Source organism: Anarhichas minor, unplaced genomic scaffold, assembly GCF_050575085.1.
Source record: "Anarhichas minor isolate MPS153535 unplaced genomic scaffold, ASM5057508v1 ptg000045l, whole genome shotgun sequence".
In the NCBI taxonomy this organism is placed as follows: Eukaryota; Metazoa; Chordata; class Actinopteri; order Perciformes; family Anarhichadidae; genus Anarhichas; species Anarhichas minor.
The window spans coordinates 230,366-257,500 of NW_027466491.1; the positions used below are offsets into that span (position 1 = coordinate 230,366).

At 44.3% G+C, this 27,135-nt stretch overlaps 3 protein-coding genes across 5 annotated transcripts in view; 2 read left to right on the forward strand and 1 right to left on the reverse strand.

Annotated features, from left to right (window-relative positions):
• The window catches only part of slc2a13a (solute carrier family 2 member 13a), a 50,086-nt gene extending 33,033 nt beyond the window's left edge, over positions 1 to 17,053 (forward strand). For both annotated transcript variants that reach the window (XM_076111787.1, XM_076111788.1), the window contains 6 exons: positions 12,471 to 12,634; positions 12,729 to 12,849; positions 15,082 to 15,207; positions 15,342 to 15,460; positions 15,686 to 15,838; positions 16,827 to 17,053. In XM_076111787.1, the coding sequence (XP_075967902.1) occupies positions 12,471 to 12,634; positions 12,729 to 12,849; positions 15,082 to 15,207; positions 15,342 to 15,460; positions 15,686 to 15,838; positions 16,827 to 17,053 (910 nt within the window). The remainder of the gene's footprint in view (positions 1 to 12,470; positions 12,635 to 12,728; positions 12,850 to 15,081; positions 15,208 to 15,341; positions 15,461 to 15,685; positions 15,839 to 16,826) is intronic.
• Positions 17,054 to 19,222: 2,169 nt separating this feature from the next.
• On the reverse strand, positions 19,223 to 23,823 carry redic1 (regulator of DNA class I crossover intermediates 1). Its single transcript, XM_076111661.1, has 15 exons — positions 23,491 to 23,823; positions 23,353 to 23,392; positions 23,102 to 23,249; positions 22,838 to 22,970; positions 22,500 to 22,557; positions 22,248 to 22,362; positions 22,026 to 22,147; positions 21,617 to 21,744; positions 21,352 to 21,518; positions 21,192 to 21,264; positions 21,060 to 21,111; positions 20,795 to 20,822; positions 20,593 to 20,687; positions 19,745 to 20,405; positions 19,223 to 19,600 (listed from the first exon to the last, which is right to left on the reverse strand). The coding sequence occupies exons 1-15, from the start codon at positions 23,511 to 23,513 to the stop codon at positions 19,401 to 19,403; spliced, it is 2,043 nt and encodes a 680-aa protein (XP_075967776.1). The 5' UTR covers positions 23,514 to 23,823; the 3' UTR covers positions 19,223 to 19,400.
• Positions 23,824 to 24,139: 316 nt separating this feature from the next.
• The window catches only part of abcd2 (ATP-binding cassette, sub-family D (ALD), member 2), a 15,442-nt gene continuing 12,446 nt past the window's right edge, over positions 24,140 to 27,135 (forward strand). For both annotated transcript variants that reach the window (XM_076111626.1, XM_076111628.1), the window contains exons 1-3: positions 24,140 to 25,249; positions 25,764 to 25,944; positions 26,343 to 26,464. In XM_076111626.1, the coding sequence (XP_075967741.1) occupies positions 24,305 to 25,249; positions 25,764 to 25,944; positions 26,343 to 26,464 (1,248 nt within the window). In that variant the 5' untranslated portion in view covers positions 24,140 to 24,304. The remainder of the gene's footprint in view (positions 25,250 to 25,763; positions 25,945 to 26,342; positions 26,465 to 27,135) is intronic.

Here is a 27,135-nt window from a genome sequence, read left to right on the forward strand (position 1 = left end):
GTGAGAGAGCGATTGGAGGAGCGCGTGTTTTGTGTGCGAGTCCGCGTGCATGAAACGTGAGACTGTGGACTGTGTGTGTGTGTGTTTGTGTGTTGTATGGACGTTTGCATATGTGTGACATTCAGCTGTGGTTAGCAGAGGTGACACACTGGATCGGTCACAAATCTCTATAAATATGTTTCCGTCTCGCTCACTGGATGTCTGTCTCTCTTACTGTACATTTGTCTCCATCTCCTGTTGCCAACAGTATGAACAGCACAGGGGACAAATTGAATCCGTCACTACTTTCCCCGTCCGCCTTTCTTGTTTCTCTGACTTGCGTGTCTCTCTGAAAAGGTCTGCCTTGCCGGTTTATCCGTGTGTTACACAAAGCATTCATGCGTCTTTGATCGAGATGGTGTTTAGATTGTGTGATGTTTGTCACCTGGCATTAAAATGTGTCTCAGGTTTACAAATTGAAATCTGACTGCCCTTTTTTATTTGCAAAAAACACCCGCTGTGGCTTCCTTTGGGGATAATTGCGTCCTTCAAAATCGACAGTAAAGACCTCATCCTGTGGACAATCAATTCCTGAGGATTAATGTCTCAGTTTGAGTCGTTTCCTTCTCTCCACTTCCTGGAAGGAAACATTTTGTACACGTCCAAGTGTGCTAGAGATGTATCAGAGCAGCAGTTTATTATCCATGCCAGGGAAATCATGCAGGGGATTTGTTCGCGTGTGTGCAGGTGCGGCCGTCCGTGAGTAAGTGAGTGAGTGAGTGAGTGAGTGTGCACTTGTGAATCTGTCAACCGATAGTTTGCTATCAAATAACAGCCAATGATTGCCTGCATTCATCATCGCTTGTTTTTGAGTTTGAAGTGTGTTTTATGACGCCTTGCAGCCCGCTGGTCTAGGCCAGACCTGTGGGACCAGACCTGTGGGACCAGACCTGTGGGACCAGCCCGCGAGACGTCGATGGGAAACTAAAATAAGTGTTTTTCTAACGTACGTAAATTGACGGACATCTGAAGCTTTGCTAGCTAAGCTTCACATCTCCACCTCAGACATTCAACCTGACTTCAGTGCACTCGTTCACTGAACTGACAAACAGAGAATGAGGTAATTGGTCAACAAACAATAGTAATACAAGTATTAATTTTGCAGAAACATGATCCCTCCCAGTGTTTTACTATTACATATGGATATTACATGTGTATATTTGTTTGGATCATTATTCCTGCTGCAGATTTTTAAGGTGGAGCTCATTTTAACTCCTTTATACCCCTTTGGAAGGGTTTGAAATATGATAATGTGCAAAGTAACTAGTAACTAAAGCTGCCAGACAAATGTAGTGGAGTAAAAAGTACAATATTTCCCTCTGAGATGTAGTGGAGTAGAAGGACAAAGTTGAACAAATTGGAAATACTTTGAATTTGAATTTGTACATAAGTACAGTACTTAAGCTAATTATATTTAGTCATATTCCACCACTGATCATAACATTTACTCTTACCACTCACAGCTTATCAAAACCATACAGTGTACTGCTTTTTATAAAGAGGTGGAATGATATTGGGCAGGATTGAGTTCAGTCTATTGGTCCAGCCCTCCACAACAGTTCCTGTCTCTCATGTGGCCCGTTGGGAAAAATAATTGCCCACCCCTGGTCTAGACGGTGGTTAGCCAATGGTGGGTTGAGTTCATGCAATCATACATTGAAGCTGTGGTCGCTGCAGACACACCTAGCGGAGATCTGCAACTTTCTTTAGTTCTTCAAGAGAACTGCAAATTCTCATTTGGTCAGATAGATTGAAGGTTAGGAGTATATACTGTCGTGCTATGTTGTTAATGGACACTATTTCTAACTCTCACAGGACCAACTCTGCAGACAAACAACTGTCAGGAGTTTGTCTTGTGATGTTGATGGATCAGACAAGTTCAATCAGGGGAAATAAGTGAAAACACCTGTGCTGACTGACCATGGATGCGGGCTTTAACAAGGACAGTGGAGGGGGTTTGGTAGTTTTGAACTCCTTCCAGGCTGCATTTATTTTCGAGGGTTTAAGTCTGTCTGTCATGTCAATCATCCTGGATGTGTTCATTTCGGACGTTTGTGTATTGGTCATTTTGTGGCTCTAGCTATGTGAAGGATATAGTACTCAGGTTGTGCAATTCAGAACTGCGATTCACAAGAAAATTATAAAAAATACTTTTAGACGAAAACGTCATCACATCATGGTAGTATTTTGTATCGCCAGGATCCGGATCAGAATGCAAACAGACCGGCCCGGTTCTTCTGAGGGAGCTTGCAATCAATAAAAGGCTTGAACCAGCAGACAGACTATAGCCAGACAATGTAAGATGTTGACCCAGGACACTAGTAGGTGACGAGGTGCAGCTGTGGAGGCGGGCAGCAGGGATGAAGGGAGCGACCTACAGGTGTGCAGGAAAGGGGACTTTTATACTAAATTACCCGCATGTTTAGAGTACATCATGTCCTCAAACTGCGGGAAAAATAAATAAATAAATGAAGCAAAAAAAGATAACGATTCTAGACACAATCTTTGAGAGTGTCTGGTCAACCAGGTGAGGGGAAAATAACACACCAGTCCCTTCAAATCTTAAATATCTTATAGCATGATAGTAATTTGATATATTTGATTGTTTTCTCCCATCCATGTTCGTGCTGTATGCTTTTGTTATTATGGACCCAGCATTGTCGCTCATCCTGTGTGCTTCTTACCTCTGTATACTTTGCCAGCCTGTCTGTTTACCAGCTGCCTTTTTGTTTCCCGTGTGAAGCTGCCAGGCCGGCCCTATTAGCCGGTGAGATACAAAGGAGGTCTGGGGAGACGGTGAATCAGCGACGAGCCCCCAGCTGCTTTTTCCTCAGCTAACGAAAAAAAGGGGCGGTGAGAGTAAACTGGCAGACTGGCAAAAAAAAAAAAGTTGCAATTCGAACTAGCAAGCACATTATTGTCTGTCGCTCTGCTCTAACAGTCTGTTCTCTACAGTTGGGAACTTGACAGGAGCGGATTGATGGAGTTCACAGATTTCTTTTTTTTTTCTCTAAGTCGAATATGCTCAGACAAAGGCTACATTTGAGTTCATCTTTACACATTGTTCCTTTTGACGTCCTGCACTCGAAGTAAGTGAGCCCCTCTGGCCGTCAGCAAGGGAATAAGGGAAAGTTAGAAACTAACAAACCATTTGATAGAGTTAGTTAACCCTTTTCCCAAAGGTCTGCATTCTCAGCCCTGAGTCACTCGCTGCTCCTGAGAAACGTATGTATGTCTGAATCCCAGTCTGAAAAAAACACTTGCAGATAACTGAGAGGGCTCTGGATATGTCACTGTGATCTCACAGGAATTTGTTCTATTATTATTCAATCAAAACAGCTCAGTGTGTCTCACTGTACTGTACCATGCCACGGATGTTTGGTGCGACCTGGATACAATGTTCCAAGATGAGGCTCTGTTCGTTCCGGGGAACATCGAAACATTCCACATTCATTTAATGTTAAAGGGAGGCAAAGTCCCAAATTGGACCTTATTTTGGAGAAATATTTCAATTGCTGCCGTGAACTACACATATGATGTTTGTCAATTTAAAAAGATCATTTTGCAAGTCAAGAACGTCTCGGTTTGTAGCATTGTAGCTTCAGAGAGAGAGGGTTATGACGTCACTTACGTGACTTTTGGGTGTTTAGTCTTTCTAGTTACGAATGTTCAGAGTGTTAAACTTAAACAGTTTTATGACAAAATGAGACTTTCTTGACTCGCAAAAAAAAATTATTATCGAAACTATTTTTTACGAAATTATTTCCCATGGTGGTCCGCTCTCTATACGTGTCATGGTCAAGAATGTCGGCTTTAGTGTGGTTAAGTTGTGATTTTACGTTCAAATGAGTGTTACAAATACTAAATCAACTACATTGTAATTAAAGCATAATGTAAAATATAATAATCTTACATGTCCGTAGTTGACACATGCTGTTAATTGGGTGGCTGAGGTGCAGAAAGACAGAGAGGTGGCAGAGAGGCTGGCGGACTGTCACAAAGAGAACATTGTGACAAGAGTGGCTGAAAGTGGAGCGAGGGGGGGGTGCGATGGAGCCACTCCACTTTCATGGGAGAGGTGTGAATCCACCGTGGTGGCATCATCACACGGAGTCCCTGCTGAGCTCCTTTCTTTCTTTCCTCTTCTCATACTCAACGTGACTGACAACATGCTCATCCAAATCAAACAGCTGAAGTTGATCAAGCCACTCGTCTCCACCATTCATTAACAGCGAACTCCCTCAAAGATGGCGGGTGGGGATGATCAGTGCTTGTTCAGCTGCACACTTGGTGCAGGTCCACTTCACATATACTTGCATGCAAATGAGTTTCCTGAGTGGCAGTGTGCGGTCTAATCACATGCATTTTATGCAGACGGGTTCAGAGGATCTTCGTCCAAACTTTTGGTTCAGCAGCGATATTCCAGTAAAACACACAACCAGCGAATCCAATTAGAAGTAATTAGCAGACATGTGGGTGAAATCACTCTCTATACGTTAGTTACAGATATGTCACTTGGGCATCACCGCTTTTGATTGACTTTCGGTATAACATTTAGAGAACAGACTTGGTGTAGAGCAGCAGCAAAAAGCAGTTTATTAAACTAAATAAAATCCACAAAAATAGTGACGTTATGTATATTTTTTATTTATATGTTTTACCTTTATTTACTAGATAAGTCAAATGGGAACCATGTTGTCATTTACAACGACGACCTGGCTAAAAAGGCAGCAACAGGAATCAAGTCGTTACAAAAGAATAAAACATAGAAACATCTCAATCAATCTCATACAAAATGTATATATATATATATATATATATATATATATATATACCTAGTCTATGGTATGTTTTGATTTATGTGGTTATAGATGAAAAACCTGCAGGAACAGTAGACCTCCTAAGGAGCTTGTTTTTGTTGTGACCACAGACATGATCTGAACTGAACACTGCAGAATATCATGACAGGTATGCGAGTACATGCACATGGTCACACAACACTATTACATGCCTCCCTGCCCTCACTCACACACACACTCCGGTCAGCAGAAGCCTGTGTGATGAGAGATGTATTTGTCAATAATACATCTCTCAGGAACCAGAGAGAGTGTCAGGTGGTGCGTCTGGTCTGCTTGTCTTTCTGCCAGCGTGAGTTGGTGTCCCTGAATGCCTCTCCGCCTGACTGCCTGCCAATGGATGAAAGGATGGATGGGTTTATAGATCACATAGATAGACAAATAGATGGATGCATCCTGTGACAGCGCTTCTTTCTCCACTATTTTTCTTCCAATCTCTCCACCTTTCCCACTCCGTTCTGTTCGCTCGTAAATGTGGAGAAATGCGGTACAGCAGTGGGTCAATTAGATATCACCCCTCCTCATTAGCCACCGCATCATTTAGATTGAATTAGCCACATAATCTAGCATGTAAAGGTCAGCATGGGCTGGTGGGGACGGCTGTGTGTTTGTTTGGATCTCGTCTGGGGCGGGTCAGCGGACTGTGTTGACAAAGCGGCGGGGGGGGGGGGGGGGAGGGAGGACGGAGAGAGACGAATTGAGCAGGAGAGGGGAGGCAAAAGAAACAGATAGGGTAGGACAGAGGAAGGAAAAATGACATTGATGGTGATGAGGCGGAGGAAGGTGTGGAGGGGGGGTCAGGGCCGATGACAGGCAGAGGGAGGGTGAGATAGATGTATGTAGGAAGACAGAGAGAGGGAACAAGAAAGAGTTAGAAAAACCATGTGTTCTTTCACAGTTGTTGTTTTTTGCTGTTCCTTTGGTACATTCTATAACAGGCAGTATGACAAGGTCAGGCATTATTTGAGAGAAAAGTATTCCTGTCATGTTAGAGTAATAAATGATTAGGCTGCATATTGCTGCAGTCAACTTGTGAAGTAGTTGGCGGAAAGTCCAGGTGTGTATTCCTCGCCCAGCTCTGCAGGGGACAGTCAGTGTGTATATTTTGGTTGGATATCTGTGGTCAAGATGACATTTTTCCAACTTCTGTTGGAAGTACTTTTCGTACTTCCTTCTTTACGTTCAGCAAAATGCCTGAAACGTCTTCGTTTACGGACAGCACGAGACACGGCCAATACTAGCTGACATGAAAGAACATTTAAAACGTATTCCTGAAGACATCTATTTATTTATCTCTTGTTTATTTGTCAGATGGCCAAGGCGACATGTTTTGTTTCTTCTCCTCTTATTTACTGGCTGATTACATCCACGTGTAGCCTACAGCGCCAACTTCTGACCAACCTACGCTGTCGATTATTTGCTCCAGTCTAGTCAATGGAGATGCGTTTGTTTACTTAAAATTAGCTTGAGAATTCAATGTTCATTCAACTTGTGATATGTTATAAAGTCTATTCTATCATTATAAAAAAAAGGACCTAAAATAAAAGATCCCACAGATGCCTTGAGAAACCAAACATTGTGGTGTTTTATACCATGTATCTATTGCATGATAAATAAAGATGATAATGTGATAGAATATGATAGGATGAGTGCGAGTTGTTGTCAGTGGGCAGTTGGGTGTTTTGTCGTTGACACGGGCCAGTTGGCCCTCACAGATGGTCCCACAGACAAATGTCATGTTGGAAATGTCACGAAACGCCAGTTTTTACATGGTCACTCTGCTGGCAAGACAGCAAGTAGCTGGCAGAGCCCACTCGGTTGTGTGTGTGTGTGTGTGTGTGTGTGTGTGTGTGTGTGTATGTATGTTGAGAGAAATGCCAAAATCCACAGTTGTTGTTTTTTATGTGTTGCTGTGTGTGTGTGTGTGTGTGTATGCTTTCAAGTATTCATAAGTAGCTTAACCATGCCAACCTCCTCCACTGTCTCCAATGGAGTCGCAGCGAGATATAATGAGAAATATTCTAATTCTCTCTTCTAATCAAATGCACACAGGAACACATTACCCCTCACTTCAGCGCAAACATCTCATTTGCTTAATAGCAAGATGTCATTTTGTGAATCATGCTTACTCTCCGGATGGAGCGGCACTTACAATGTGTATCGTACACATTTTAGCAGAAGGCTTGTATATCACAGGAAGCCATGTATAACAAGGAGGAATTATAGCAAAACGTCTGATAGACTGACGCTCGTTTTTGAGGTTTTTTGTCGTCACCCACACAGGTGTTTTCACTTGTGTTTCCTGATTAGACATCTTCTCAGGACTTGGGAGTGGACACACTGTGCTTGGTTGACGTCTCCCTCAGTCCTTTGCTAGCTCTGTTGGTTCAGTTTGCGCCCTTTAGGGCGGGGCAACTCACACCTTTGTCCTTGTTTTGCGGAAGACGTTTTGACTTGTCACGGTAGGAGATAGGAGATAGTCGGTATGTATTGTATACTGCGAACTATACTAACAGCTACGTTTGCCATTACCAGCAGACTGACTGGTCCAAGCCACCGCTGAATGAAAATTGTAATATGTGTATTATTTTAAGGCAAATTAAAATGATTCAATATTTGAAAGATTTTATTATTTTCTACACTACGTTATATGTTAGCTCCCACGTTTTTCCTCTTAACTGGGCATTGCCATCTTTCGAAAGTTATTTTATCCAACAGGTTGATTATTTGAACCATTGCACAGTTTGAAGAAATGCAATGCATTTCGGGGGCATTTCTTGCATACAAGGGAAACGCACCACGCACTCAATTCTACGTCCTACCATGTGATTTTTCAAACGGAGATTAAATTTAACTTGAAATTAGCGCTACTTACATGCAACGTTTCGCTGTTTTTACATGCTTGCATGATCCGGCCTTTAAGCTGTAATTTGATCCGCCCTATCAGGTGCAATGAAGCAAAGAGAAGGAGATGTCAATCAAACCGAGTGTACACACAGTTCTGTGAAGAGGTTTAATCAGGACCAATAAACAAAAACACTTGTGTGGATGACCATAGACGGCCCTTATTTTCTAACTTTTGTGAACCCCTTAAAATGAATTTTATTCGCAGTGGTATACGTACTGATTGCCGTAACTGCTGCAGAAGTGTTGCCCCGTGTTTCTTGGTGACGTATGCGTGTTCATTTTAGCCACTTCATGGGGGTCAGCCGGGCAGAGCAAGGTGTGTTTTTAGTCTGTAATGATGCTAGACATCTGCAGACGTTTGTGTGTGTGTGTGTGTGTGTGTGTGTGTGTGTGTGTGTGTGTGTGTGTGTGTGTAGTTCTGAATAAGAACATTCAATCTGCAGGGTAGCTATTTGGGCTAATCGTTTTTTGCTCCAGAGCATAAATGTGATGCAGCTCCGTGTTCGCATGCATTCATTTGAAAAATAGGCCAGTTCCCGTGAGGATCTCTATCTCTCTGTCTCCGCAGACACATCTTTTCCTGTCTGTCCATTTGTTCTCGTTTTCACACCCGCATCCCTCCTCCTCTATATTCTCCGAACCATTCCTTCCTCCTCTAACCTTTCCATCCTTTTTTCTCACTCACTTCCTGCTCTCTTCCCCCCCTCCCTGCCTCCTTCTGTTTCTCCTCTCTCACACCTTAGTCTCTTACTCAGTGAGTCGGTCACTCGCTCGTTCATTCGCACCCACTCGCTCGCTTGCCCACTAACGGACACACTTACACTTGTTTGCTCGCTCAATCTCCCTCTCTCGCTCTCTCTTTGTTGCCTTACCGCGTGGATCCTTCCCTCTAAATCTATACTATTAAGTTTCATAATGAGATCAGCGCTCCCGTCAATAGGTCGCACTCTGTTAGAGCGTTCTGTCTTCTAGACGAGGGAAGCCTTCCCATTAGTTCTCCTTCACAATCTCTCACGTATATATAGGTTTGTCATCGCTCATCATCAACGTCTCCAGCAGCGTCATGTCCTTCTCTGTCAATCAGTACCGGATAATTTAGCATGTTTTGGGGACACGGATCACAGATAATTCAGCAAGGCCTTTTTTAATAAAGACTTATTGTTTACCTTCCAGGTTTGATTACCTGACGACGTAGCAATAATACCTGAACAAAAGGCTTTATGACATTCCAATAATAACTGATATGAGCTTTGTCTGGTCTGCTAAAGGTAAAGTTACATTTAAGCTAAACCTGAGGTTTGACTTCTTGCAGACGGACCTCTGATATCAAAGTCGCACACTTTCTACAGCCTACAGCCTCGGCTATACTTTCTGCAAGGATGTTCGCATGGACATTTTAGGATCTTTTACCACGTGTGGGTTTCTCCTCGCCACAAACCCACATTGTCATAGCTCCTCAAAGTTCTCCATTTTTTCCTGTCGGCACAAAACTTGAAGCAGAAGCAAACCCTTTCCATATTGCTCTGGAATGAACTGAAAACAGTCTGTCTGAACGTTGGCAAATCAGACTCGAAACGTGGGAAAACCTTGCAAATGGTTTGCAGAAATGTGTGATTTGTAGCTAAAAATAAATATGCTACGCCACCAGTATGGGCCCTTTAGGACCGCATGCCGCGAACTCCCAAGAGTCAGCGGATCCAGTAATGTGTCAGTAAATGTCAACCATGAGTCAGCAGCATCCTCTCATCGCCACCCATGTGAAATGGGCGAAGAACAGCGGGGACACTGAGAACGCGATCAAATGCAAGAGGGAGATGGAGTCGTGTGGAAATATTATCTACGTCAATTAGCTCATTGGGGAAACAGCAGGCAGGCCTGTATTCAGTGGAAGTTGACACTAGACGCTGGCAGAAAGAAAATTGAATGACTTCTCTTAAAGGAACTGCAATATATTTGCAGAGTCTGGTTTCAGGGATTGGATTTATTCCACTTTTAGCTGGCGATAGATATAAATTACTACCTGACAAGTTGGTGACATGCGATACAAGAACTAAATACATAAACGTAGCTGTGAAATGTGTAGTGTCTCTCTCTCTCTCTCTCCCGCTGCATCTGTCTGTCTCCCCGGCTGACGTTCACGGTGTCGCTCTCCATTAATGTGCTGAATGGGAGGTTTGGAAAGGAAGCGTGACAGGAGTGTGGATCCATGTTTCCATTTTCAGATCTGGGGTCAGGGCCAGATCACACCTTCCCGTGTTGGCTTCGCGCTGCCGCTCCGCAGGGTGTCTTATGTAAAAAAGACGGTGAGTGGGTGTTTGTGCGTGTGGGTGTTTGTGGGACAGAGAAAGGTGACATCTCCGTTGCTCAGTGTGTGTGTGAGTGTGAAACTCCCCTCAACCTCTCTTAATGCTTTTTATCTAAACAGAGGAGGACAACAACTGAATGGAGGTCAAACTAAAATGACTTCAATAAGCCTGATAATCATGGATCATTACCAGCGCACTGTGGTTTGGTCTTTGAGCACCTGGATCTTGATGGATTTAGTGTTGGACCATTTCCTAAATATTATGGGTTGATCTCTTTAGTTTAAGCTCAGAATTTAAAGCCACAGAGTTGCTGCATCATTTTAGCATTTTCTTCATTTTCCTTCACTCGGTGCAGTTTATGAAATCACTGCAGGCTCCCAGAGGTCCAGCTAATTGGACCAAATCCAATGCTGACTCACCTCTGACCCCCCCCCCCCCCCCCCCCCCCCCCTCAGACTCCCTCTTATTAAAGCCAGTTTCCATCAATTGTTACTGTTTAATAACCATACATTTTCTCTCACTCTCAGTAGTTATGAATTATTATGATTTTTTTATTATTCTTTTATTGAAGTCTGCTCTGAGTCTTTGAAGATCAAAAATGAAGACTAAGAATATATATTTTTGGACATTATATCAGACAACCTCAGAGGTACTTTTCATCCTGTTTGACTGCCTCGGAGGGTTTCCTGTCACTCTGCGAGTAGTGGGTGTTTCAGACTGAGAGGTGTCGCTTTCTATCAAGGGTGACAGTTTGAATCTGGCCCATTTAGGCTTGCAGCACTGCAAAAAACAAAACAATCATAAAGCTCAAGAATGTTATCAATATCATGGAGAAAAATACCCCCAAAAAAACAAACTAGGTTTGACTCATTGCCAGTTGATGTCGCCTCAATTAAAATGCATTTCCAACATGAAACACACTTCACTGTCTGTCACATTCCATTCCCAAATAAATAAGTCATTAAAGTACAAATTATTTAGCAAGGAAAATACAAACAACACAGACTCCCAGAAATGAACAATATGCCATCTTGGAGAATTTTAACGACATGCCAAAATAAATACCGAGTGCTGTCTTTAGCACAATGTTCTGTTACCCATTAAAATAATGCATTCTCATCCGGGGGGGGGGGGGGGGGGGGGGGGGCAAAACCTGATGCTCTCCGAAGACCTGCGAGGAGACGCGAGGAATCAGAACGGACGCTGCATAAATCTTTTTCAAGGCCGTCTTTTGTCCTGCTAATAGCAAACAATTTAACATTTTTCTCAGGGGTGCACAGGATGAATATACACAGTTATCAGGAATTAGACAGGCACCCCTTGAGTGTCTGTTGGGGGGCTTCTAAAGTCATATCTGAGATGCTTTTAACACAAGAAGTTCTTTTTTGTTTTTGTAGGCTTTTACTCACAGTATTGAACTGTGTGTGTGTGTGTGTGTGTGTGTGTGTGTGTGTGTGTGTGTGTGTGCGTGTGTGCGTGTGTGTGTGTGTGTGTGTGCGCGCGCTGTAATCAGTAAGATGCAGGGCTGGAGATGGAACACAGCAGGCTGCACTGCTGAGAACAGAAATAGTGCTTTTACTCCCGCTGCTGCTCCAAAAATCAACTCATTTCTTCTGTGTTTTTTTTGAGTGTGTCTACGTGCATGTATTTGTGTCCATTTGTTCAGCACATGCATTTGCTGACATATGTATACGTTTGCACATAGATAACAAAGCCGTCTATCACTTTTTACCGCCTTGAACAGAGCCCTCGCAGGTGTGTTCTTGTGCAGCCGTCATGTTTTTGGCCCTCTATCTCAGTTACACAATATCATAATTGAAGTTGGATGCGGACCCCCTTGCAGCTGTTGACCGCAGTCTGTTTTAGAGCCTTGTTGATGATGATTGGAGGTAATCTGCCTACATGGAGCAACATGGTGCCAGAGTTGCAAGTATAATTATACTGTATGAGACCAGGGGAGAGGATGAGAGGGGGGGGGGGGGGGCATTGAAAGTGACTGGTGACAGACTATTTATAGCCGATCCTAACTGTTTCTACATGAGTGGCTGGTACTCAAGCAGAGAGGCTGTGATTGGTGGATGAGTGTTTGGCTCTCAAGATGAGAGACTGTGGTTGGTTTCTTGACTTAATGATGTCGTATATATTCATTTTTCAGACTATCGTTTTGAGACCTATGTATTATTATTGCTGTATGTAATACGAAAGAAGTAATGTGGATTTATTACCTTTAGTAAACATGAGTTTATGGTCTTAATCGCCAAGTTGTAATAAACCACAATGATCCTTTTATTTTGCTCGTCTTTTGGCTGTTTATCTGGTATATTAGACTGGACAAATCCCTATTTTAACTTGTGTCCCACAGGTACTACAGCGCCACCATCCTGCAGATGTCGGGGGTGCGGGACGACAGGCTGGCGATCTGGCTGGCCGGGCTCACCACCTTCACCAACTTCCTGTTCACCCTGCTGGGAGTGTGGCTGGTGGAGAGAGTGGGGCGCAGGAAGCTCACCTTGGGCAGTATCGTAGGTAAGTCCTTCAAAATGTCCCCGTCGGGTAGTGACATCTGAAGACCCCCAAAGGTCATTTTCCTGCACGTTATGTGTTGTAATTCTCTGGACAGGGACATGTTTGAGTTTGAGTCTGCTGGCCATCGGTTTCCTGATGACGGCCCAGCACAGTCCTCCTGTCACCTTCCACCCATTAGACCCATCTATGGCCAACTCTACCTGCTCCAAATACCAGTAAGTACTTACTCGTGGAGTTCAGTTTGGTTTCAAGTAGCATTCATTTAGCTACAATGGAAACAATGAACACTCAAAAATAATAAAACACTATTGTTACAATTTAAATATAATCTGTTAAATCTACTCTTGACTTGACTGATTACTCCCACTGCTAATTAGCATCCTAATTAGCAATTTGCTGTTTTATTCCCCTCCCCAGCAGCTCTTCACTGGGGGTTTATCATTATATCACATTATGCACAAGTATAGAAGAAAGCAGAGAGCTATGGCAAGACCCCCATTCGCCCAAGAGCACGTCTGCTCTTTGTAAAAGCACTCAACACTTTGCAGTGTCAGAATATCAAATCCAGGAGAGCACACTCAGAGGTGGGGCGCTTCAGAGGATAAAATGCGTCTAAAAGGATGTTTTTGCGGCGAAGATATTGCGAGTTTTCACACATACATTAATACAGATGTCGAGGTGGCAATGAATGCCAGCATATACATAAATGCAGGTCAGATTCGTGCCCTTTCACCCACCAGGAAGATCATATATTATTTAAGAGCCAACGTTAATTCTGTGTTTCCTCTGACAGATTTATTAATAACAGGATAAAACAATGGGTCGTCATTGTGACGACCCTGCAAAGATGCTGAGTTACTATTGTTCATGTCCTTGTGCCTCAATAAGCCTCCAATCCTTAGGACTGAATCGGCTACAATTCACTTCATTGTCGCCACGAAGGGCAAACACGCGCTGTCAGACAGAAGGCTGTGTGGGTTTTTGTTTTTTTCCGTGCGAGCCAGAGATCAGATGCCTTTTGTGTCCCAATTTACTCTCACTCACACAGGACGAGGCTCATGTGTAACGAGGTTCTTTCATCATAACAACAAACAACGCCTAATGGACTCGCTGTCCGGCACCCACACACACGAAAACACGGAGGTAATTTGAAGAGATGAGTGCTTTTACCGCACTGTAGTGGCTTCATTGAGTTCACTTTACTCCGATACGAGCTGACCAGAGCACCAGAGCCGCCGCGCGCCTCTCGCACTCTTTGCGGGTGGGACGTCTCATTTTGGGAGTGTGTTCTTTTAAGGAGCCTCCAGCGGGGTTTGGCTACAGGTTACTAGCCTGGGAAATGACGCAATCTCTTTGATTTGTGACCTTTATTAGATTTAATAATTGACCCTGCAGTTGACAGATGCATACATGATGCCATGCTAGAAGACATGGATAAGCGGCATTGTTTTTGTATTGTATAGGTAATTAGTCAAGTGTGATGGGGTTTAAACTTTCCAAAATCTTATGAAGAGAAGCTGCTAATGTTACCCTAAACTCTGCTATAGAAGCATCTAGAGCCAGCTTCCACACAGGGCAGTTTAAATTAGTATAGATTAACACATTTTATTCTGTTCCTTTCAATTTTACTCTGATTTTGTTTTTAGAAAGGGAAATTAGTCAGATCGCAGAAGTTTAACAGATTTTATTACAGGTTTTGCACCCTTTTTTTTATTATTATCATCCAAAACTTTTGCGAACACATAACATTATTTATGATATTTCAATTTTAAAAATACCAATATTATTTACGGCATCATTGCACGTCTCTCCGCACCTTCCCTCACTATTTACCTCTGCTTCCCTCCGGTACTAATACATGGTTTCATTTCCATCCAGCCGACCTCAGTGTGAAATCCGAGCAAGGTGCCCTGCACACAGGGAGGCGGCAGCCTGCAGAAAATAGACCTCCGAAACAAGACACACATTTCATGCACTTCCATCAGGATCACAATAACAACAACAAACGGAGCTGCGACGTGCCCTTGTGAATAAACAAGGCTCCCTCATGTGGACTGCTCATCACATAGCCGACTATGGCACAAGACAAAGATATAATAGAGGGATAGAGATTTAATGACGGTTAATCCCACACCATTTGTACTGTGCTCTTAATTTAGATTTATCACTTCCTGCATGTGGGGAACGGTCTGTACATTCATTTAGTTTGGGTAATGAGGCAAGTCTCAATTAGAGGGGGCGGAATGCTGCTTTCTATTACAGCAGTGAAGGAGCACAGGCGGATGGATACGTGTACATTTAGAGTTGGAGTGCAACTCGGTACTATACTTTTAAATGTACGTTTGTTAGAAGCGAAGGAATGTGTGACTCGGAGGAGCCACCGTCGCGGTGCGATCGATTGTGTTCAGGGACATTACAGCTAATGTGTCTGCCGTTTGGGCCTGCAGGCTGTGCGAGCCGTGCATGCTGGACCCCGGGTGCGGCTTCTGTTACCGTGAGAACGCCTCGGCGCTCCTCGCCTCCTCCTGCGTGCCAGTCAATAAGGCCTCCACCGAGCGAGCAGCGTGGGGCAGGTGAGTCACAATGGTGACACAATGGTCTGAATGTGCATTTTAGAGTTTTGGTTCAATACGAAATGATACCTTGAATTGATGTCCGGTGTCAGGAGTGATTAGCATAAGCCAATGAGAGTGCCTGCTTCTTCCAGATGCTCCAACTCCAGCTTGATGAGAGATCAGACCTACTGGGCCTACAACTACTGTCCCACCTCCTACTCCTGGCTGGTCTTACTGGGTCTGGTCCTCTACCTGGCTGCTTTCGCTCCAGGTACACCTGTCATTCCAGTGTCACTAAATTCACATTGCTATGTTAAATTTAAAATCAAATATTGAGCAGCGATATGCAGGTTGAGATGGGAGCTTCTTTCATCTCCCCGTAAGCAACACTCTCACCATAAGGTCCAGTAAGAGGCTCTTCTAGATGACATACTCTACCTCTCCACTGAGCCTCCGGTTTTTAAACGCGTCTCCATTCTCTCTTAATCTCTCTCAGGGATGGGCCCAATGCCGTGGACCATCAACTCGGAGATCTACCCTCTGTGGGCGAGGAGCACGGGCAACGCCTGCGCAGCCGGAGTCAACTGGACCTTCAACATCCTGGTGTCGCTCACCTTCCTGCACCTGGCTCAGTACTTCACCTACTATGGTTAGTGTCTGGGCTGCAGATGCTTTGAACCAATTAGAGCTTTTATTCTTTATTATTTTAGTGGATAAAAAGAGAAGTAGATAAAGTAGGGGAACTTGATGTTCTCACTTATAAATCCACTCAAACTGAGCTCATGTAATTTCGATCACTTAACTGTCCTGTCGGGAACAATTACCACCACAAATCAATGCTGTCAGTCGTCATCCAGCTCTGTCGTATATCTTAGCCGATCTTGTGCAACATGCGCGACATACATCCTCACCATATGTCAAAACTAGCAAGGCAGTAACGGCTGATTGATTTTCTTCATCCAGACCTTCATCCAGGGTGGCTCAACAGCAGGTTTCTCCTCAGACAGGAAGGAAGTGACCTTTTGGTGGCGCTGGCGATCAATCCATCAGGGGCGGTTGCGGAGGCTTCCTGAGATGCAGCGGGTTAATGATCGATCTGTGTTCCGGTTTATTAGAATCGTTTGCCGAGAGCGGGGGAAAAAAACGGCGTTAATGTAAAAAAACACAATAGAAATGGCAACAGTATTTAGCGTAATGCAGTTTGAAATGCCATTCTGCTTTGACAAGGAGAAAATAGAGATCACAGCGGTCAGGAAATCTCATTAAACCCTCTGTCACTGTGTCTCTGTATGAACACTTGTTTATCCATGTCTCTTTGTAGTGATGCCATTTGTTCCTTCTTCTTTAAAGTCATTGTATGGTGACCAGGAACCTGAAGGTAATAATTCAACCTGGTAAAACACTTTCATTCGTCAGCACACCAAACACACATTTCCTCTGAGGTTTGTGGGCAGTCGACATCCAACATGATCACCTGCCCTCCGGATCACCACCAGTGTTTCTTTTTCCTGCAGATGAATGAAAACGAACGTATGTTTATAAAAAGACAACTCTGGAAAACAGCGCCAGCGTGTTTCTTGTGTTTGTGGGCGGCGGCCCTCTGTAACGGTCGTGTTCTTTTCATTCTGCCTTCCCAGGAGCTTTCTTCCTCTACTCCAGCCTGGCTCTGTTGGGCTTCTTCTTCATCTACGGCTGCCTGCCGGAGACCAAAGGCCGCCGCCTGGAGGAGATCGAAGCGCTGTTCGAAAACCAGCTCTGCTCCTGCGGCGCCTCGGATTCGGACGAGGGAAGGCAGGTGGAATACATCCGAGTCAAAGGTTCAAACTACCATCTATCGGACAACGACGCATCCGACGTGGACTAGGGGGAGGTCGAGGGTTTTGGTTAGCTTCGGGGGATTACTTAAACATGCAGAGTGTAATGTCAAATTTTACTTATTTTTTATTTATGTGTGAGCTGAGCAGCCACTGTTGTTTAGGAATCAGTTTCAAAGGCCTTTTGCTTGGAGCAGGATGTGACATGTGAGTGTGTTCACTTCCAACTCAGTCAAATCGATGACAGGTCAAAATGACACGTCGGCCTGTTCTCTGAATTAACTGAGTCTGGAGTCAAACCTGCTTTAGTCCACAGCTGAATTTTCAAACATGCACTACAAAATGTCTAAATTACAAAAAGGCTTAAACGTTGCCTTTTCCACACATCGCAGACAGGAAACCCGACTGTTGAACACACATTGCATGTCCAAAATACAAGGGACATTCCTCTCTCATGAAGTCCACCGATGAAGAGGCTGCAGCTCAGTGTCAGTATAAGATGTTCCTAATATTTTGTACATTTGTTGACTATAATTTATGATTTTTATATACGATGTTGTACGTACAGTATAAGAAGTCAAACTCAGCCATCCTCCACCATTAGGTCAGGACACGTTTCCATCGAGAGCTCCATTTATAACGGTAAATGTCGTCTTGAACCCACAAATGTTTTTGTTGTCGATCCATAGTACCATTATGCCTTTCTATATGAAACACATCTCAGTTACATGTTGCTGAAAGCTTGTAGCGTTAGCGCACTAATGCAGTTCCTCATCTGATGGCAGTCGTTGTTTGTGGTATATTTTTATGAAAAGCAAACACCAGAGATGTACAGTATATTGTCCCAAGCTCAGAAAACTGGTTTTGTCAGTTGGTGCCTAAATGAAACCACTCTTCAATCTAGTAGCACTGAAAGGAAAAACAAGTTATGTTTCTATTTATTTAAATATTATTTTGCGACAAAGTATTGCTTCAGCGTTGTTTCGGTCTTGCAATTCTGTGGAAGAGTACCGTCTCGTGTCACGAAGTCAAAACCTACACTATGGCCCCATGTTATAAACATGTGATGTCCAGCAAAGACCGTGGTCGACTGGAAAGACCTGACTTGTATTCTCAGTATGTCGTTCTATCCTAGACATGATAACATTAGTGCCTGTGTATTGTGAAGGTCCCTAATGGCCGTTTTTCAGTCCAAATCCCTGAAGTGGATGTATTCCATCATGTTATGATAATTAGATTTTGTTTTTGACATGTACATATTTGCATTTCACCTGTGCTGAATGTTATATTTTTTTACTATAATTTCATGTATTTTTGTCTTCCTCCATAGCCTTATGTACAAATAGCAGAGCATATAATTTACGTGGTTCTCGTGTCAAACGTCGAGGAGTTGGCTTTAGCGTAGTTTACCAATACACACAAAAAAAACTGTTTGGAAGTAGACTACGGAGTAACTTTGTGTATTAAATCAAAAACAGGTAAATCGTGCATTAACAGGCTGTTAACTGTTACTGTGTCCAGTGAACGGGTGAAGTTCCATCATTTTTTTTCTTTTTTTTTGACCCGTGGTTCTGAACCCATCATGAATTAATAAGATACAATACCTCTTTTTAATAAACTTTTCAAATAAGAAGCTGTTCATCAAATGCCGTGGCACAATGCAATGACATTTTTCCGTGACCCGTTCAAAGTTGTTGGAGAAAAGTAGCCGAGTATGATTTAAAATGTGAAGGTATTGTTTTATGTTAGATATTCATTTGACCGAAGATGAGCCGTCTTTAAACCACGCAAACTAGTTTTGTACTAAACGTATTATTACAGGTATTAACAAAACACACACAGATGAAGCTCCGTAACACAGATTGTGCAATTATACTTGTGTTGACCAAAAATATTTAGCCTGATTGTTTCAGCTGTTTGACATCCAGCTGTGTTAACACCTGTCCTCTGCCGTGGTTCGGGGGACGTTCAATGTGTACTTCTGGTGAAATGGTTTTCTTTTTCTATGTGAACCGACTTCTGTGTGTTTCTACAGTTTACGAGGAACTACAAAAATACCAATAAAAAAACGAGTGCTGTATAGTATATTTGATTATCGTTCAAGCTGTATATGTTTTGCTAGAGTTTATATTCTATAAATTAAAAAAAAGTGGATATCTTAATGAAATCTTAACACTTGAATATGTATATGGAGAAAGAAATAAACTTATGAATCAGAGTCACGCTTTCGGGGCTTTATTTCACACGGTCTCTTTCACAACACTTTTTGAACAAACACTTTGAATATTTCATGTGGTTTATATGCTTAAAACAAACTATTAAATATAAACAAAAACAAAACAACATGCACCGAACAGGCATGAAACAGTTCCTGCGTATTTTCTTCCATTCACTTCCTTACTCGGTTACTTCCTTCCTCTGTTTGAGCAGGAGCAAGATGTCAGCTATTTCCTGAAGTGTGGCGGCCTCTTCTTGGAGTCCGTTGGAGGCCCTGGTGCTGGATGTGACCTCCTCCATCGCTTCCTTTGAGAGGCCTTTCGTCAGACGGCCATTTTCCTGCTGCCCTCTCTCATCTCTGCCCTCTCTAGTCTCCTTTCCTTAATCAGAAACAACACAACATGCGCGGTCAACCAACTACCCCGGTTCCGTTCTGTATTTATCAGAGGAATTTGTATGTAAATATGAATCTATAGTCTTCATTCACACATGCAGTGACACAGTCTTTCCCTACCCTGTTGTACCTCTGCCGTCGGTCATGCTCAGAGCATCAAGAAAGGGGTTTATGTGTCTCTGCAGGGTCGCTCTGCCATCGGTGCATTTGTTTGTAAAGCTGCTCCCTGACAGGGAACCGGACTGCTTCTTGTGCTTCTCTCCACTCCTCCACCGGTCTGATGAAGGTGTGCGAGCACTCGGCTCTGCAGCGGTGTCAGTTTGCCTCCCTGTGGCCGGATGCTGCACTGACACGTCAACAGGTGGCGGGCAGGAGTTGAACGCAGCGGCCTCTATGGCAACAACGCCGCACTGAGTCAAGGCGTCGTGCCTCTCGAGGTTGTCGACAGTTTGGGTTCCCGCGTCTCGGGTTTCATTGGATGTTTTCATGCAGGCACACAGCTCTGACCTCTGAGTCTGAGCCAGAGGAGGCGGAGGAGGCGCGAACTGAGGAGTGTTGCTTCCCGTCTGTTGGCTGTTACCTCCGAAGGCTTGAACTTGGAACACGGCGTTCTCCATGACTTCCTGATCATCTCCGGTGTTCCTTCTGGGATTCAGGAGCGGGGTGAGAGGCCTGGGTTTGCTGTGCCTTTGTTTGGGATTCCCCTGGGAGCCCATGTATGAGTGGAGGCTATCGGCACAAAAGGCCTGGTCCATATGTGAGGAGGCCGCCTGAAGACAGCATTCTTCATCCTAAAATAGAGTTAGAAAAGGGAAACAAAGCAGTGTTCAGAAATGACAGAGAGGACTGTCTGCTAGTCACACTCTGAGGTTAGTCAAAAACAATTGCAATATTTAAACTACACTGTTCTGTGGCTGTTTTCTGCAGTCCCTGTGCAACAGCAAGATGGACCAAGCCTCTAAGTGTAGCCTAACTTACATCATTTGAGTCTGAACTGAGGTAACCTCCGCTACAGGAGTAGCTTGGCGAGTATTCACAGCCATTCATGGGGCCGTCGTCGTGTTCGAGACATGCTGCAGCAGTGAGAGAAAAAAATATCACATCTATTCAATTCATTGTCTTTTCTCCGGCACACACACAATAAATGGGTTGCTTAATTGGAGATGCTTAAGAAACTTACAAAAGCTCCCGTCGGTGCAGTTGGAGAGCTGTGAATGAAACAGAATTAACATGTGGAACTGCAAACTGCCCCCTACAGAAGTACTCTAATATATTCCTCCATCAGGATGAATGAACATTTATGGTTAGAAGCTCCATGCAACAACTCATGGTGATGGGAGAACAAGGTTGACATTTTCTTAACTGACCAGCAGATTTTTATATTTTTATTTCAGTTACAAACTCGACCACCTGGTGGCGTTAAAAGGCTGACTCAACACACTCACATGTATGTGGCCGCTTCCCTCCACTTCCATGCACTGTGAGTCAGGGACAGTTCTGACAGCGAAGAAGAAGAAGACGACATAAAAACAAAGCTATTACACATTACTGATGTTTGACTGTGTGTTGACACCTACTGTGGTGCTGAAGATGCAGCTGCTGTTTCCTCTTTGAGATATATCTTTGATGTTCCTCTCCCAAAATGAGACGCTGAAATCAAAGCGTCATGTCAACCTCAACAAGAAGGTTGCTCTCGGTTGTGTAAAAAAAAAAAAAAAAGTTTCAATCAGCATTCACCTTCTCTTTCACACGCTTCAGCGCTGAAGCCCCTGAAGACGTCCCCCTCAAACTGCTGCTCGGTGTCTGACTGGTTGAGAGCGAACTCCAGCGTGGGCGCCGTGTCCTCTAATTGGTTGAGAGAGAAGGCGACGTCGTGTCTCGCTTGGCCCCAGGCCTCTGTGTTGCTGTGATAACACACACATACACACACACACGTGTTGGGTGCTTACAAATAATGACAAGAGAGGAAATAGTTCATTTGAATTCTAGTCGTCGTTCTCACTCTGGCTCGGGACTTCTAAACAGGACTCTGGCCGCTGTGGGGGTCTTCAGGTGGTAGAGGGGTGGGTTTGATCCACAGGACCAGGGGATAGGGTCCGTCATACCTCTGGGCTGGGAGAACGGCTGGAACTAGAGGAATAAAATCAGCTTGGATGTTAAAGTAGCACCGTATTTGGGAAGACGCAGTCACATTTTAATGCTCAACCCCTCATAGGAGCTCGTAGTTAGCTTGTGACGCTATTTCACATGAAGCTGATCGTAAACTTCTTGAATGCAGATTGATTGTAGTTTGCACATAGTAAGTAAGGCCTATGAAGCTACATGTGGAGTTAAATGTCCCCATGTCTGTGTGCATAATGTGATTATATTAATGTGAGATATACATAATAACAATATAGTCTTTTCCATACCGTGGTCTGGCCCAGCACTGCGCTGTCCCACCGTGGAATGGAGCAGTGCGGGGGTGGCGGTGCCTGCTTCTGGCTTCTCTGCTGCGGGGGGAATATTCCTGAGGAGACCAGTTTGATTTGGCCTAAATTGACGGATTTCATGCAGATTAAAAATGCACAGTCACCATTGTGTATAATTCAATTTAGAGAGTACGATCTATAAAATATTTTTTGCAACACCACCTTGGCCTGACGAAGCTGAAGAGGTGGAGGAGAAGGGGCTGAGGGGGTCGGTCGTGGGAGGCAGGTAGTCAGACGCGCTGTTGTCTGAGAAAGCAGACTCCAGCACTGGTGACAGCTGGGGATCAGACGAGTGAGTGACTATTTAAACCAGAGGGTCCTTACAGCAGATTAGATCTATCCATCTATCTACACAGAAGGGGCGTTTACAGAAGAAGAAAAAGTGCAATACCAATAGCTGGAAAAGTGACTAACCTGCCCGCACTTGAAGCCTTGAGGAATAACATGCTTTCTTTTTCTCTGTCCTTGAGCGCTAGATATTGAAACAGAATATACACAACGAATGTTGGTAATGCATTCAGTCTTGAGGTGATGGATAATGTTTGGGCTGCAAGATACTGGCTTTATATGGCTAACAACTATACCTATTGGACCATTAATTCACAGGCCGGAGGGCTCAGCACTTGAATACCATGTTTTGAAGTCAGTATCTACCACTCATGCAAGTTTGGAAATTGTATTTGATGCTTTTTTTTTTGGTGATGCTGACAATATCAGATGCGACAACAATACAAACCATCCTCCAGCTCTACCTGAACTGAGGCTGGCCCTCAACAAGAGTCAGCTGTGATGGAGAGCAGGGGCTCATCGGGAGCACCAGGGGCCCACTTCTCTTGTGCATACATCTTTCTTTATAGCTGCCAAGAACCGCCACTTTTGGAGGATCTGTAAAAACATTGTTGACTGATAATAACCATAAGTACCATTCATTATGCTCCTGAACTGATTCTTTAGTTTGATGTTTGGTAACCATAACCATTGACTAATAATGTAAACGTCTAGTTAGTAATTCTCACCTTTAATTTCCTTCTTAGCAGCGATCTGGTTGACGATGAACAAAGTCACGAGGTCCATGCTACCAGAGCTCGTTCCTCGAGGGGATGCTGGCAGAGCCAATCCCAAGTTTTTCAACTTTTGTTGCATTTTTCTCTTTTCAAAGAACTCCTGGGGGGGAAAACAGCAACACAGAGACAGTTAGCTAAAAGTATAGTAGTAGTTTATATATTTTGTGTTTTAAAGTTATGGACATTTTATTTAGCTGTCACACCCTCTGTTTCTTTGCATCATTCTTCACCGCGAACCGGTTTCTGCAATGACAACGTTAACGTTAAATAGTTTAGCTAACGTTAACATTAGCACGTCAACTAACGACATTAACTAAGCAGTAACACTCCTCCTCTCTTACCGCGAACCCCCGACCCAGTTCATCCCCAACTGTCAGTGATGGAAACTTCAGGGTGGTGAAAACAACACCCTCACAGAGCATTGGTAACGTTAGCGGTTAGTTAGCTTAATGGTTTTGCTAGGTAAGTTAGTAACAAGCTCGTACTAGAAATATAAAGAGATGCGCGAGGAACAACCACTATCCTTTCACGCGCCACTTGTAAAAGTTCATAAATGTGTATTAACCATGGTCTTAACGCTCATGTCTTTTAACCACTTGTGTAAAAGATATCAGTAGTCAATGTTGCTTCCAACAATATATTTTTTCCCGGATACAAAATCACTGTATGAAATATGTTATCCTATCATAAATTACAGTAGATTACAGACTACTTTGTCACGTCCATCATGCAGCCAATCGTCGTCCTGTGCCGGGAGCGCGACCAATGAGAAAAGGCTAATGATCAGAGGCGGAAATAAGAACCGCCGAGTCGTCAATCTAAAACAAACTACAGTAACTCCGGAAGTTAAGCAAGTTAACTTAACAAAATAAAACCACACATTTGACTGCACGGCTCATATCATCTCCTGCTGTAAGGAGAGTTGACCTTGAGTTTTATTTCGACAAGTACAAACCGGAAGTACACCTAGTGTAGTCTGTCTTACTTGACCATGGTAGAGAAAAATAGCAGGATGTAGCGGTACATTTATCGGGCTCGCTTCATATCAATCCAACCACCAGAAGTCCGTCTCTCTATTTATGTCGACGCGGTGAGTCGGGTTTGGGGGATGGGTAGTGGCAGGATTGTCAGCAGGGACGACTAACGTTTGACAAAATGTCCAACATCCTCGATGTGGTGTCCAAAGTAAAATGGGACCGCACGACTGCGGCGAAGCGAGCCGTGTTTCTCGCGGCTGCCGCGTACGGCGTCAGAACACTGTACCCCATCCTCTGCAGGAAGCTCAGCAAAAACAAAGACCCCAGGAACAATCACCGGGTTTCGAAGGCGGAGAACGGCTCCACCTGTTTGGTAAAAACACAGACATGTGCCGCGGGTCACAAGAAGCCGTCCCCGGGGGTAAATGCGGAATTCTTCAAGCAGATCCTCCAACTTGGTAAAATCCTCTTTCCCAAGCTCGTGTCCAAAGAGCTCTGGTTGCTCTCCCTGCATTCGGTAGCGCTGATATCGAGGACGTTTCTGTCCATTTACGTGGCCAGCTTGGACGGGAAGATTGTCAAAACGATAGTGGAGAAGGATCCCAGGAGCTTCATCTTCCAGCTGATGAAATGGCTCCTCATCGCCATCCCGGCCACGTTCGTCAACAGCGTCATCCGGTACCTGGAGTGCAAGCTGGCTCTGGCCTTCCGCACCCGGCTGGTGGACCATGCCTACCGGACCTACTTCACCGACCAGACCTACTACAGAGTCAGCAACATGGACGGGAGGCTCGCCAACCCGGACCAGTCTCTCACCGAGGACGTGATGATGTTCTCCCAGTCGGTGGCCCACCTCTACTCCAACCTCACCAAGCCGATCCTGGACGTGGTGCTGACCTCCTACACGCTGATACAGACCGCCAGGTCCAGGGGGGCCAACGCCAGCGGGCCGACCCTGCTGGCCGGCCTGGTGGTCTTTATCACGGCTAAGGTCCTGCGCGCCTGCTCGCCCAAATTTGGCAAGCTGGTGGCGGAGGAGGCTCACAGGAAAGGCTACCTGCGCTATGTGCACTCCAGGATCATTGCAAACGCCGAGGAAATCGCTTTCTACCGGGGACACAAGGTATGCGTGGCTGGATGTGGAGAATGTTGAGGTTGCATTTGTTGTGGCAGGCGTGCAGCAATAATACAGGCAACAACGTGGTGGTATTTAATTGTGACCAGTACAGAATGCAACCACAATAGTAGATTCTCCATTAATAGATCAGCTAGTCTGTTTCAGACAGTCTGAATGTGCATCATTACATTTATGTCAGACTACGTAGATGGGTTAACCGTATTAGACAAATATGACAATTTAGTTTTCTTTACCCTCCTTTCCAACTTTCACACTTCCACAAGTGAAATCCAGCTATAAACATGAGATATCACAGAGTTTATATAGGGCCATAACACCTATACGCAAGTGTAATCAGATTGATAATCGCACACAATCAGGCAGTTGGTGAGGACTTTAGTCTATCTAGGTTCATGCTTAACTGAAGGGTCACATCCCCAAACAACCTTGCATCAGAGGAAGGCAGGAAGTGACTGCGTGCTGCCTGTGTGTTGTGATACGTTTTGTCCTTTTTTTGCAGGTGGAGATGCGTCAGCTGCAGAAGTGCTACCGGGCTCTGGCGGACCAGATGAACCTGATCCTGTCCAAGCGTCTCTGGTACATCATGGTCGAGCAGTTCCTCATGAAGTACGTGTGGAGCTGCTGCGGGCTCGTCATGGTGGCCGTTCCGATCATCACGGCTACGGGCTTCGCCGACAACAGTAAGCGAGGCCTCAAAGTGCCCCGCGGCAAAACCGTGCACTCACAGTAGTTTGCTTCACCCTGTCACTCACACATTTCACAGTGCACACGAGGGTTCATTAGCATCTCCAGAAACCAAACAGCTTCCTCTTCAAGCAGGGGGGCTGATATGCATGTGTGAGAACCAAAAATAAAGCTACAACTGAGTCCCCTTTTGTTTGTTGGTGAGCACTACTGCCGTGCCATGTTCCCAGTGTCACTGCTGATATTTAAATAACTTATTTCCATGGCATTCTAATGCTGGTAGGCGCACGCGTGAGAGTGCGTTCTCGATGGGCTCACAGGACAGAGATGCTGAATTGCAGTCTGTTGTCTCATTCTCCCCCCCCCCCTCCCTGTCTGCTTTCTCTCCCGCTAGAAACGGCAGACGGGCGCACGCACGTGATGGTGAGCGAGAGGACGGAGGCTTTCACCACCGCCCGCAACCTCTTGGCCTCAGGCGCCGACGCCATCGAGAGGATCATGTCCTCGTACAAAGAGGTGAGGACGCGGCAGGCTGAAGTTCATGTCACTTTGCGTGTTTTCTTCAGTTAATACAATGTGTTCTCTCTCTCCGTCTGTGCTTAAGAGGATCTCCCTCTTTTCACTTCAACACACTAACGCTTCAATACTTGATAGCGACACAAAAGTCATTAGAAATGAAAGGTTAGTTTCTGCAAATGCACTTGATTGACACTTAAGGGCTACAAAACAAACCCATAGCGAATAGCAAATTTTTTTTTTTTCCGATCTTGCCCTGCATCTCACAGTTAAGAAACAAGGTAATGCTGAGTCATCTAAATCAGATTCATTGACCTTGCTTTTATGATGCCGTTCGACACCTTTTGAATGTAGATGTTGTAAAACTATAAAGGACCTTGTCCTCCCATGCGTCTTGATAACTGCATCGCTTGTTTGGCGATGAAGACAATTAGTTGATCAGTCGATAATCAGTTAATCATCAAGTAATTCTTTAAGCAGGAATGTTCACTGGTTGTAGCTTCTTTAATATCTTTAAATATCTTTTGAGTTGTAGACTTTAATCAGATAAAAAAAGGGCATTGGAAATGCGATGGGATTGTTTTGGGGGGGATCTTTTGAATAGATCCGATGATTCACAGATGAATCCAAAGATGTGTTGTATTTTATTTCTATCCTTTTTATGTGCGTAT

Coding starts and splice junctions, on each gene's coding strand:
- redic1 (XM_076111661.1), bottom strand. CDS start 23,513: ATGAACTGGGTCGGGGGTTCGCG. Junction 22,148..22,247: donor TTCAGCTTCGTCAGGCCAAG/GTGGTGTTGCAA, acceptor CCGTCAATTTAG/GCCAAATCAAACTGGTCTCC. Junction 21,519..21,616: donor TTTAGAAGTCCCGAGCCAGA/GTGAGAACGACG, acceptor GTGTTATCACAG/CAACACAGAGGCCTGGGGCC.